At 42.5% G+C, this 13,671-nt stretch overlaps 1 protein-coding gene across 1 annotated transcript; it reads right to left on the reverse strand.

The window, feature by feature from the left end:
- Nucleotides 1-10,222: 10,222 nt before the first annotated feature.
- LOC307120039 (platelet-activating factor receptor-like) lies at nt 10,223-11,308 on the reverse strand (the record flags this gene model as incomplete). Its single annotated transcript, XM_079806864.1, has 1 exon — nt 10,223-11,308. One exon carries the CDS (start codon nt 11,306-11,308, stop codon nt 10,223-10,225), a length of 1,086 nt encoding a protein of 361 aa, XP_079662990.1.
- Between the last annotated feature and the right edge of the window lie 2,363 nt (nt 11,309-13,671).

The raw sequence follows: 13,671 nt of genomic DNA on the forward strand, positions 1-13,671 counted from the left end.
GCTTGTTACATTTTTTGTCTTCAAACCAAACTTGGGTCTTCAGCCGACAAAATTAAATTCCCGTCTGGCTAGCGTGCTTCCCTTAAAGGGTTAGTTCACCCAAAAATGAAAATTCTGTCATTAATTAATCACCCTCATGTCGTTCGACACCCGTAAGACCTCCGTTCATATTCGGAACACAAATGAAGATATTTTTGTTGAAAGCTGATGGCTGAGAAAGGCTTCAGATAGGCCTCCATTGGCATTTAGTACATTTACACTCCCAAGACCCATAAAAGGCACTTAAAACGTCGTTACAAAGTCTATCTCACCACAGTGACTCTACAATAATTTTACGATGCAACGACAATAGTTTTTGTGCGCAAAAAAAAATCTAAATAACGACTTTATTCAACCTCTTCTTGTCTTCCGCGTGTGCCTCCATGACGCATGCGCGAGAATATGACGCAGATCCGGCGTTCGGACACATGACCCAGAAGCGATTTGTTTACAAGCAGAGGAAGACGCGCGTATCTAAGCTGTTGAATTCTACATTGATCGTGCTTTAGGTCTTGGCGTAGTGCTCAAAATCGGGCTAAAGTGCGCATTTCATGGATTCCCGAACCCCGGCGCTACGTCATATTCTCGCGCATACGTCGTGGAGGCACACACAGAAGACAAGAAGTGGTTGAATAAAGTCGTTATTTTGATTTTTTTTTTTTTCCGCACAAAAACTATTGTCGTCGCATCGTAAAATTATTGTAGAGTCACTGTGGTGAGATGGACTTTGTAACGACGTTTTAAGTGCCTTTTATGGGTCTTGGGAATGTAAAAATGTGTCTCCACGTGTCTTAATTTTTTTCCGGTAGTATATTCGAATTATCATACTCTCCCTGACTCGTGCTGCGTTTGTGCTGTGAGGCTCGTTCGGCTCACTTGCGCTACATTGGGCAGACACGTCCAGTGTTTAAGTGTATTGTCTGTTCTCTAACTGAACTAAATTATTTTATTACTATGAAAATGAAAACGTGGGACAGTGCCGCGGTGGGCAAGTGATAACAGGTAGCATAGATAGACCGACCATCCTGTCATCCACATAAACAATGTTTAATGAAGCGTTGCAACGGAATTAAGTTTGTTGGGATAACCACATAGTTTTGAAGTCTGTTCTTAAAGCAATAGTACACCCAAACATGATCATTCTCATTATTAATGTAATTTACTCACCTTTTATGCTGTATCAAACTCACACAACATTCTTCTTTCTTCTTTCCCCCTAGTGAGAACTCCTGAAGACTCAATCAAACGATACAACAAAGTTTTACGTCTGGTAAATTGTGGCTTCAGTAAAGCTGAAGCCTATGCCAAAATGAGTGTTGACCAAAACACCATTGTCATGCAAGCCCCTTTTGCTGAGTTGGCAATTGCCAATCCTGAAGAGTACAAATCATTGAGAGCAACATGGAGAAAGCCTCCAAAAATTCTCGGATATCTGTCTCACACGGTGCCTGGCTCTGTCTAATGTAGACATGATAATAAAGTTGAAAGAGAGCCGTTCCCTTCTTGATATCTCAAAGAAGTGAGGTATATACTTCTATATAGAAGTGAGGTATGAGACTATATACTTTGTGCTTAAAGGGATAGTTCACCCAAAAATGAGGGTGAGTAAATAATGATGATTTTCAAGCGGTTCCAAACCTGTATGAGTTTCTTTGTCCTGCTGAAAATAGAAGAGATTTGGAAAGATGTTTGTAACCAAGCAGATCTCAGGCCCCAATGAATACCATAGTATTTTTTTTCTTACTATGGTATTCATTGGGGCCTGAGATCTGCTTGGTTACAAACACCTTTCCAAATATCTTCTATTTTCAGCAGAACAAAGAAACTCATACAGGTTTGGAACCACTTGAGGGTGAGTAAATGATGACGACTTTCATTTTTGGGTGAACTATCCCTTTAAAAGTCTAACAATGTTTGTTAAAAAGAAAAAGTTGTATTACTGTTGGTTATAGTAAACATCCCCCAAACACGTTTAAGTATTGATTTTATTTTTACATTATGTAATCTTTAAACTTTATGGTGTTTCATGTAAAGTAATATACAACTTGATTTAAGTTTCACTGATATTGGAAAATGTTCAATAAAAGGTGTGTTTTACCTTTTCAAATTCTGTGCTTTTTTTAAGTGCTGTTGAATATGTCTAGTAGAAATATCTACTGGTGCAAAATAAGAATCACCTTGGTGCTGCAAACTGGTATTTTAGATGCCTTTACTTGACGGTAAACATTATCACTAACTCATCATTAGGTACTTATTAAGTAACATGAATTCATGCCTTGTTAATGTATCGTCATTTATTTTCTTGGAGGGGCATCTCTTTAAAAAGTTATCAATTACACATTTTATATATATATATATATATATATATATATATATATATATATATATATATATATATATATATATATATATATATATATATTAGTGCTGTCAAACGATTAAAATATTTAATCGCGATTAATCGCATTAATGCCATAGTTAACTCACAATTAATCACAATTAATCGCACATTTTTATTTATTCTAAATGTCCCTTGATTTCTTTTTGTCCCATTATTTTTTCTTATTTTAATGCTCTTATCAACATAGAAAAGTGGATCGGCTTGCTTTGTTCAAATGTTTGTTTTATTGAAAACAACATTGGCATACTGTAGTGTTCGATTTCACACCAACATTCTCACTTGAAGCAGTCATTCACACTTGGAGCAAATAATCGCTCACACAATGTAACACTGTCCATCAATAAAAGGGTGAAAAAAAATACTTTGTTGCACAAACAGCCCCTTCAACAGCCCTTTCTAAGGGATCAAAACAGGGTGATACAAAATAAAATTACAAAGTGCACATGCAAGGTAAACTAGGACTCCGCCTATAGTGCAGTTAAACCAGGGGTCGCCAACTAGTGGACTCCGGTCCAAATCCGGACCGCGAAGCCTTTTTACGTAGGCTAATGAAACAGTTAACGTTGCAATGCTCACTGTTGCGTTCAGACCCAGACGCGCGGTCAAGCATGCACACCGGACGCGAATGACGCGACATGCACGCCGCTTAATTCGCGCCGCAGAATGTCTATTTGCGTCTTTGCGTTGACTTAAATCACTCGCGCAAAACGCTTCATTCGCGTCCGGTGTGAATGCACCATCAGAGCAGAAAGCAGCGCTCAAGACAAGCACTTTTAGTTGAAGACCCCTGAGTTAAACCATGGCATAATACGTTTCTCATTTCGGCGTCTCACGCTTGCCATCCACGTCTACTCTTTTAATGGCCCAAACAAGTGTGGGCAGCCGCAGCGTGCCTGATGTTTTGTTTCCGGTCTAGCTACATCCGGAGTGGTGTTGTAGTTTTTCTAACGTTACTAGTTGCTGCAATAGCATGTGAAAAAACGTTAATCTCGCGATAAAAAAATTGACGCCGTTAAAATAGGTTTGCGTTAACGTCGTTAATAACGCGTTTAACTGACAGCACTAATATATATATATATATATATATATTCAGCTCATCTAAATCAGATATTATGTGGTGCTTTTCGCTGGTTTGTAAAGAAGTGGAAGAGCAGAGGTGTTGTGCCTGCATTTGGATGGAGAAGGAACTGAACGGTAAGAGGAAAGTGGACACATTTTGAAGAGGCAATAGTGGCCCAAAAGAAGAGCATGAAAAAGACAAATGTATGACTGAGCATTATTATGATATAAAGACGGTAAACCAATCCAAAACATAACCAAAGTGAAAACCATAATCTTGGCAAACACTGATTTTCATTTGGAAAATGTAATCTGCTTAATGACTACATTAGTGTAGGACAGCATGTGAGAGTATGATGAGATAGATAGATAGATAGATAGATAGATAGATAGATAGATAGATAGATAGATAGATAGATAGATAGATAGATAGATAGATAGATAGATAGATAGATAGATAGATATCTACATCTTTCTTCTAGAGCATGTTTGATTTAGTTTACCCCAAAATGTTAAGTAATACTAGGGATGCACCGAATCCAGATTTTTGGGGTTCGGCCGAATACCGAATCCACTGGTTAAGATTCGGCCGAATCCGGAACCAATCCTACTCCCATCCGCAGTCCATTATCACAGTAAACACATTAATGAAGATAACAACGTCCACAGCAGTGTAGGGATGCTATTGACCATTAACTGTTTTGGTCAAGTTTACTAAAGTAAACATTGTCATGTATGTTCTTCTCGACGCTATTTCATGATGGTTTATAGAAAAATTACCCCGAGTCGTCCTCTGTCGTTTCAAAGAACAACCCAACGGAGAGCAGGAGGCGCGCGCTAGGGTTGTGCCACCATCGTGATGCCACGCCCCCGTTGCGAGTCTGTTGTGTGCAACACACACTAATCCTCTTCTATAGTATTAGTTAAACTAAAAACTTAGCAGGGATTGCTCTGTAAATTAAATTGAGAATGTAACTAATGCATATTTGCCATTTTAAATACTGTAGTCTATGCCAGATATATAGCCTACATTTTGAAATCATTTGAGGCTGAAACATCCATAAGCATGCGTGTTTATTTTAGCACTTCCGTCAGTGAAACAACACAGCCTATAAAACAAAAACGATTTTCAGTAAAAAATGGTAACCACAAGAATATATGAAAATTAAATATTAGTTAGAAAAATATTTGATTCATACCATTTCCCCGCAAAGATGCGTCATATAGGCCTACCGCTCTGCGCTTTGAGAGGAATGGGACACTGAATAGACACCTTCTTGAATATCTTCGTCTTCATATGTTCTACTGATGTTGCAAAGCAACACTTGTTGTAAAAGGTCTGAAGAGCGGATTTTATTTTCCACAGGGTCAAGACATATAGGCAATGTTTGATTATTCACTGACAGAGAAAACGAAACTAAAATCACCGGCGTGTGTGAAATGCGCTATTCAAATAAACCAAACTTGACGCGCCTTACCAAGTGTAACAAGTAGGATCCACTGGAGGCAAGTTGTTGGACCCAAATGCAGCTTTATTTCCAACAATAAACATAAATCTTAACATAAATCAAAACATAAAACAAAGACTTGACTTGATCCAAACATAAAACAAAGACTTGACAATAACGAAACTCACCAACAGCGGGTTATAACATTCAATACTTGACAAAGACACATGGCAAACATGAGGGCTTAAATACACACACAGACTAATGACAAGACAAGTGACACCTGTGAACAGTGATGGAGACAATGAACCAATGACAGGACAAGACACAAGATCACATGAGGGCATGGGAGTCACATGACAAGACCAGGAAACAAGACAGAGAACATGACACTCAAACATAACATGATAAACTAAATGTAACCAAGAACTAGGTAAAACTAAACCATGAACAATGAACATGAACCAACACCAAAACACCCTGTGACAGATCCCCCCCTCTATGGGCGGCCCCTGACGCCCAAACAATACAAAAACACCCTAGCCTAACAACGAGTCTCAACAAAAAGTCTTGGGGGGCGGTCTTGGGGGAGGGATGGTGGGCCAGGCCCGTGCAGGGGCACCGGACCCAGACATGACATGGCCGGGCCTGGGAACGTGGGCGGACCTGGACCCTGTGGCGTGGGCGGACCTGGACCCTGTGGCGTGGGCGGACCTGGACCCTGTGGCGTGGGCGGACCTGGACCCTGTGGCGTGGGCGGACCTGGACCCTGTGGCGTGGGCGGACCTGGACCCTGTGGCGTGGGCGGACCTGGACCCTGTGGCGTGGGCGGACCTGGACCCTGTGGCGTGGGCGGACCTGGACCCTGTGGCGTGGGCGGACCTGGACCCTGTGGCGTGGGCGGACCTGGACCCTGAGGCGTGGGCGGACCTGGACCCTGTGGCGTGGGCGGACCTGGACCCTCAGGCGTGGGAGGACCTGGACCCTCAGGCGTGGGAGGACCTGGACCCTCAGGCGTGGGAGGACCTGGACCCTCAGGCGTGGGAGGACCTGGACCCTCAGGCGTGGGAGGACCTGGACCCTCAGGCGTGGGAGGACCTGGACCCTCAGGCGTGGGTGGCATGAGGGCATGGGAGTCACATGACAAGACCAGGAAACAAGACAGAGAACATGACACTCAAACATAACATGATAAACTAAATGTAACCAAGAACTAGGTAAAACTAAACCATGAACAATGAACATGAACCAACACCAAAACACCCTGTGACAGATCCCCCCCTCTATGGGCGGCCCCTGACGCCCAAACAATACAAAAACACCCTAGCCTAACAACGAGTCTCAACAAAAAGTCTTGGGGGGCGGTCTTGGGGGAGGGATGGTGGGCCAGGCCCGTGCAGGGGCACCGGACCCAGACATGACATGGCCGGGCCTGGGAACGTGGGCGGACCTGGACCCTGTGGCGTGGGCGGACCTGGACCCTGTGGCGTGGGCGGACCTGGACCCTGTGGCGTGGGCGGACCTGGACCCTGTGGCGTGGGCGGACCTGGACCCTGTGGCGTGGGCGGACCTGGACCCTGTGGCGTGGGCGGACCTGGACCCTGTGGCGTGGGCGGACCTGGACCCTGTGGCGTGGGCGGACCTGGACCCTGTGGCGTGGGCGGACCTGGACCCTGAGGCGTGGGCGGACCTGGACCCTGTGGCGTGGGCGGACCTGGACCCTCAGGCGTGGGAGGACCTGGACCCTCAGGCGTGGGAGGACCTGGACCCTCAGGCGTGGGAGGACCTGGACCCTCAGGCGTGGGAGGACCTGGACCCTCAGGCGTGGGAGGACCTGGACCCTCAGGCGTGGGTGGCCATGGTGGCAATGGCAGTTCACCAGGCCATGGCGGTAACGGTAGTTCTACAGGCCATGGCGGTAACGGCAGTTCTACAGGCCATGGCGGTAACGGCAGTTCTACAGGCCATGGCGGTAATGGAGGTTCAGGGGGCCACAGAGGCGTGGCCTTCATGGCCTCCATGTACCCCTTGCCCCCCCCCCAAAATTTTCTTGGGCGGGACAGCGGGCTCGTGGGCTGGAGCCTGGACGGGGCCGTGGGCTGGAGCCTGGACGGGGCCGTGGGCTGGAGCCTGGACGGGGCCGTGGGCTGGAGCCTGGACGGGGCCGTGGGCTGGAGCCTGGACGGGGCCGTGGGCTGGAGCCTGGACGGGGCCGTGGGCTGGAGCCTGGACGGGGCCGTGGGCTGGAGCCTGGACGGGGCCGTGGGCTGGAGCCTGGGCGTGGCCGTGGGCTGGAGCCTGGGCGTGGCCGTGGGCTGGAGCCTGGGCGTGGCCGTGGGCTGGAGCCTGGGCGTGGCCGTGGGCTGGAGCCTGGGCGTGGACTTGGGCTGGAGCCTGGGCGTGGACTTGGGCTGGAGCCTGGGCGTGGACTTGGGCTGGAGCCTGGGCGTGGACTTGGGCTGGAGCCTGGGCGTGGACTTGGGCTGGAGCCTGGGCGTGGACTTGGGCTGGAGCCTGGGCGTGGGCTGGAGCCTGGACGTGGGCTGGAGCGGGTACTGTGGGACAGTGGAGCTCCTCATCCACCGTTCCCACAGTAAACGAGGAGCCACCCAGCAGGAGGGCATGATCAATATAATCCACCAAAGTCCATGGGACACTGCTAACAGGCATTAGGAAATTTAAAATGTCACTAAGACCATTTCGAAAAATCCCTTTAAGGGCCACCTCATTAAAGTCCACCTGGTAGCACAGTCCACAAAACTCCTGTACATACTCCTCAAGGGCCTGATTCCCCTGGCGTAGATGAAGCAGAGCAACTGCTGGGTCCATTTTGTAGGTCAAGTATTCTGTAACAAGTAGGATCCACTGGAGGCAAGTTGTTGGACCCAAATGCAGCTTTATTTCCAACAATAAACATAAATCTTAACATAAATCAAAACATAAAACAAAGACTTGACTTGACTTGATCCAAACATAAAACAAAGACTTGACTTGACTTGACAATAACGAAACTCACCAACAGCGGGTTATAACATTCAATACTTGACAAAGACACATGGCAAACATGAGGGCTTAAATACACACACAGACTAATGACAAGACAAGTGACACCTGTGAACAGTGATGGAGACAATGAACCAATGACAGGACAAGACACAAGATCACATGAGGGCATGGGAGTCACATGACAAGACCAGGAAACAAGACAGAGAACATGACACTCAAACATAACATGATAAACTAAATGTAACCAAGAACTAGGTAAAACTAAACCATGAACAATGAACATGAACCAACACCAAAACACCCTGTGACACCAAGTTTAATAACAAGAACTAACTGTGATAAAATTTTGAAGTAAAAATGTATTCGTCTAACAGTGTTTTTTATACTTTCCCACAGTAAAGGATGTGAATAGTTATAATAGACTTAATTATAAACAAACGAAAGGAAGAAACGTTTATAATCCCCTGCAAACACAGGTGCGACGTGAGTGAAGATTTGGGAAAAGAAAAGAGATGTCCATGTCCATTGGGATAAAATGGACTAGGCCTATTGTTCAAATTCACGGAAAATCGAGTGACCATATCCAGATCACAAAACAGAATGAAAAAGTGCTATATGACCATTATTTCCTTTCTAGGCTAAACAAAGCTTTGTGCTTCACTCCTGTGGTAATATTCACGTGAAACAGCATTCACATACAAAACACTGGGTTAGTAAAATAACGAAGTTATTTTTTTTAAAAGTAGAAAATAGTATTTATGTAAAGAGATATATTAAAATAAAAGAGCTCAACTCTTTAAGTGGAAGGAACCTATTTTTTTCCCCCTCACGTGCAACCTAGCGGATGAATCATTATTTGGGTTAGTAAAAATAACGAAATGATGGTTTTAAGAGAATAGTATAAATGTTAAGATATATTATCTACCTATTTACCTAATTCCGGTTCTTCAAAGCTTACGGATTCAGTGTATTTTCGTTTTGTCATCTTAATTTGGTAATTATTTAAGTGAAAAATATTTAGTGTAGGCCTATATATTTTACTAATTTTATTTATATTTTATCTGATCTATAGATCTATAGGCTGTTTGCACGGTAAAAAAAAAAAACATTTTGGCTGCTGTCTGTAGATTCCTTCATGCACAACTCGTATTCTCTCGGATGTTTCATATGCAAATGTTTTAACAGCGGCTGTTGTTTAGGGTCCTTGTCATCACGAGACAAATCGGCATTGCAAATTGAACGCGTAGCTCAACTTGAATCGCCTTCTTTTGACTTAAAGTATACTGCCACGTTTTCTGTTCATGCGTTCCATTTTCACTTTCAACAGCGGCGTCATTACGTTCGACCAGCGGAGCGCGCATAGTGCAAGCCTAGGGTTCGGGTTCGGTGGAAATAAATTCTGAGGTTCGGCAGAAACCGAACCCAGTTAAAAAGCCCAATATTCGGCCGAATCCGAACCCGAACCCTGGATTCGATGCATCCCTAATTAATACATTAATTAACAAGCAAGAACTAACATGTAATTAAGGTAGTGTTATTCATGGAGTAATTCACGTGACTCATGTCGTAGTTAATGTTAGTTCTTCATTAGTTCTTGATTAGTACATGTCTTAATTCATCATTAGTTCATAATCAAGTAATTATTAATTTAGGCATTAGTACATGATAATTAATGTACTGTTATTGTAAAGTGTTACCAAAATTTCTTCTTTTGTGTTCCTCAGAAGAAAGGAAATCATTAAAGTTTCGAATGACATCATGGTGACAATCTTTTCATTTTGGCGTGGATTATCTCTTTAAGAGACAATATGACAATATAGGAATCACATTATGAATGCTTAATGTTTCAGTGTATAAAGCATTTATCATGAAGTGTTGAATAATCGTGGTTGAAATACTCTATTGTTTGAAGGTGATGCCTGGAAGTGGCAGCAATTGAAAGATAAACAACTAATTTCAAATGCCAATCCTTTGGTTGCATTAAAGGGATAATTAAAAAAAAACAATGGATCCCACTGACTTTCATTGCATTGTAAAAACATTTTTCAAAAGGCATTTTTCAAAAGATCTTATTTTGTGTTCCACAGAAGAAAGAAAGTCATATAGGTTCAGAACAACATGACGATGAGTAAATGAGAGCAGAATTTTCATGTTTGGGTCAAACTCTTTAAGAAACCAAACAGAACCTAATGTTGAAACCTCAAATATGAAACATTTGGAAACAGACTCTAACTGATTAAAATGAACACCAAATATTTATTAGCTGTGTTCATAATTCACTCTGATGTTTGCTCTTCAGTGACAATGCCGTAGTTGATGTGTTGCGTGAACAGTTTTTATGATTCTTGACCTTTGTGAAATGACCCTGGATGTACTTGCGGAACTTTGTGGTGGCAAAGCAATACACCAGCGGGTCCAGGAGGCAGTTGATCCCCATAAGCATGAGGGTGATCTGGTGGGCGTTGTTTAAGCTTCGGCGAGTCTCCATGGACCAACTATTCAGGTACAGCACGGACAATGTCCAGGGACCCTGCACCACGTGATAAGGCAGGAAACAGATCACAAAGATGCCCACGACAGCATACAACGACCTCAAAGCTCTGCGTTTGGTACCGCCGGGACGCTTTCCCGAGCTGGATCGAGACTGACTGATGGGTTGAGACAGAAGAGCTCGAGCCATCAAGATATTGCAGAAAATCATCATTGTGAAAACAAGAAAGAACAAGCCAATAATGATGAAGTGGGTGATGGCCAATGAATACTTATCAGAGTCATCCATGTCTTGATAACCCTCGAAACAGCGAGAAATGTTCAATTCTGTGTGTAATGTATAATTCTGAATTTTATTTATCTGGATACCCGGTTCAGTGAGGTATTTAACCGATGCTGCAAGAGTGACGACCCAGATGACCGTTGAGACAATTACTGCACGTTTCCAGCAGTCAGAAGAGGCGGCCACCAGTGGCCTGGTAACAGCCCAGTAACGGTTAATGCTGATGGCAGTAAGGAAGAGAATAGAGCAGTACATGTTCATGAAGAAAAATGAGCCTGTGATACGACAGAGGGTATCTGAGGACTTCCAGTCACCGTTTTGCACGTAGTAGTCAATCCAGAGTGGTAGAGAGGACACGAACAGCAGGTCTGCAACGGTCAGGTTGATCATGTAGATTCGAATCTCATTCATAGCTTTAGACTCCCACATATAGTACAGCACATAAAGAGCGTAACAGTTGGCCAGCAACCCCAAGACAAAGACCACGCTGTAGAATATAGGGAAGAGAGCGTAACGAAACTCTGAGTCAATGAATTCTTTCAATGAAGTTTGACTCTCATGGCTGTTATTTCCAGTGGTCATCGTGCCTGCAGTAGTCACAATCTTGTGTATCTGAGAACAAAACAGAGTGATAAGACAGCATACAATTCATTTTGATTCCTTCAAATATCCTTCAAAGTGGTTGTCTAAAAAACGATATTAGCCGACAACTGCTCTGGATAATGGGGAGGAGGTATTACCTTCAGTATTTATGATGTTATGGTTCAATTATATTCATCAAACACTCAAGACATGTCAGTTTATTATGGTAAGTGTTGCGTTAAAGGTGAAGCATGTCATTTTCCACCACATTGAAACCACATTTCAGAAAGGTTTCCCAAACACTGTCCAAACTGATAATACCGCCCCAAACTCACACATTGGTGGGGCAATGTTTTGATAGTGTCACAGAACCATAATATTTACCTTTTCAACTTTAAAATTAACTTGAGTGCCACGTTTTTAGAATGCTGTGTCATCTAAGACTTTTACTAAATGTTTCTAGACCTCATGTATCAAACTCCGCTCACTAGCTCCAACCAGCTCTATAGCACCTGCAAGGAAGTTTCTAACAAAGCCACTGGAAGGCAAGCCTGCAACATTTAGCCAAAAAAGCGTAACGGCTAATGCTAGCGCTGGTACGCAGGGAAGGAGACAAGGCAGAGGCCTTTTTTATAATTGAATGGATGTGAACGGAGAAGAGGCTTCACTACACTCAATAAACCGCTTTGCTAAGGAAATGGCTTATCATTTAATGAATAGACTGCCTGTCCGCTTATCTTCAACTTGTTATACGCTAAATAATACTTTTGTTGAGAACGATATGTAGATTTTACATTTTTAAAAGGATATTTTATAAGAAAAGGCAGAGAAGGGAATGTCATGACAGGTAGGACTCATTTACGTCATTACCATTGTATTTAACAGTAATATTGAGTGATATTGTATATTGTCTAAAGAAAGTAAAGAAAATGCAAATGTTTTCTTTCTTTGTCTTTCAGGTTTTACCAGTTATGATAAGACTTGAATTGTAATGGTTATTATAACTGCATGTATGCATATGACACTAATATTATGCATTTTAATGAATAAAGAGAAAATTGATAATAAACACAATAAAAAATATTGTTATATTTTATGTTGTTTAATGAAAATAAAGTGCTTTTTCTATCGCTGCCAGGTTAAACTTGTATCGTAATGATTTATGACTGCTGTGCACGTAATGATGATATAACACTTTTTAATGAATGAAGGTTAAAAAAAATACATATAATTTTAATAAATTAAATATGTATTAAATAACAATTAAGTTTTAGTTCAATCTTAAATGTAGTTTTATGCACCCTGCAGTGATTAGTAATTTCCAGCTAATAGACATATTCACGCCGCAGTAAAACACATACCACAAACAATGCAGTCTTACTGTCATGCAGGGTGAACTCAAAAACAAAAGGGAGAGCTGAAGCCAAATGCAAACTAGTTTAATAACAAAATAAACATAACAAAACCACAGAGATCAGAGAACCAAGGAACAGATAACAGAATGAGTTGCACCAAACGTACATCCATGTAGGAAAAGACCTGACAAAGAACATAAGAAACACAAGGGTTTAAATACACAGGGGCAAACAAGCTCAACAAATTAACAAGACACACCTGGGGAGACTAATCAACATGAAAAACTACAAAGAACTACAAAACATGGCACAAAACAGGAAACAACAAAAGAGTCTTCACAAGACAGGGAAACACAGGCTGGAATCATGACACTTACTGTACGTTTACTAGCGATATAACAGAACAGTTATTCACAGGACCAACGCGCTAATCCACAAGAAACTGATTAACGTAAACTGTAATTGACTGTCATAAAACTTTCAATGACGGGCACTGACATCACTGCTATTACACGATAGGCTGAGGTGCCTCACGTGATCCAAGTCAACCGTTATGCTTTTTCCAGTGGTAAGAGATAGAGACCCTCTCATCTCCCTATAATAAGACAATCTCTGTTTCTAGTAATCCTGAAGACATTGATTTGCTGATTCAGGTGTTTTTAATTAGAGTTGGAGCTAAACTGTGTTTCCCGAAACCATAGTTCCAACGAACATTCGCAAACAGCATCACAAACTTGCGTGGTTGGCGCGACTTCTATTGACCTGTGGTTAGAATCATAGTTTATTGTTTGCATAACATGTGAACTTAATAAATCCATATCTTGAGCAAAATAAGCAAGCTGACATTCAGTACAATCTATACCTTTTATTTAGAATACATACAAATGTAATTTACGTGTTTTAGTTAGTCAAGAGATTTAAAGCACTGTTTTTAAAGAGTGTGCATGTGCGTACGTGCTCTAGTACGTGAGGATGAGCCAATGATTGAATCTGGAAACAAAGCAAAAT

This window comes from Gobio gobio, assembly GCF_949357685.1.
Source record: "Gobio gobio genome assembly, chromosome: 1".
In the NCBI taxonomy this organism is placed as follows: domain Eukaryota; kingdom Metazoa; phylum Chordata; class Actinopteri; order Cypriniformes; family Gobionidae; genus Gobio; species Gobio gobio.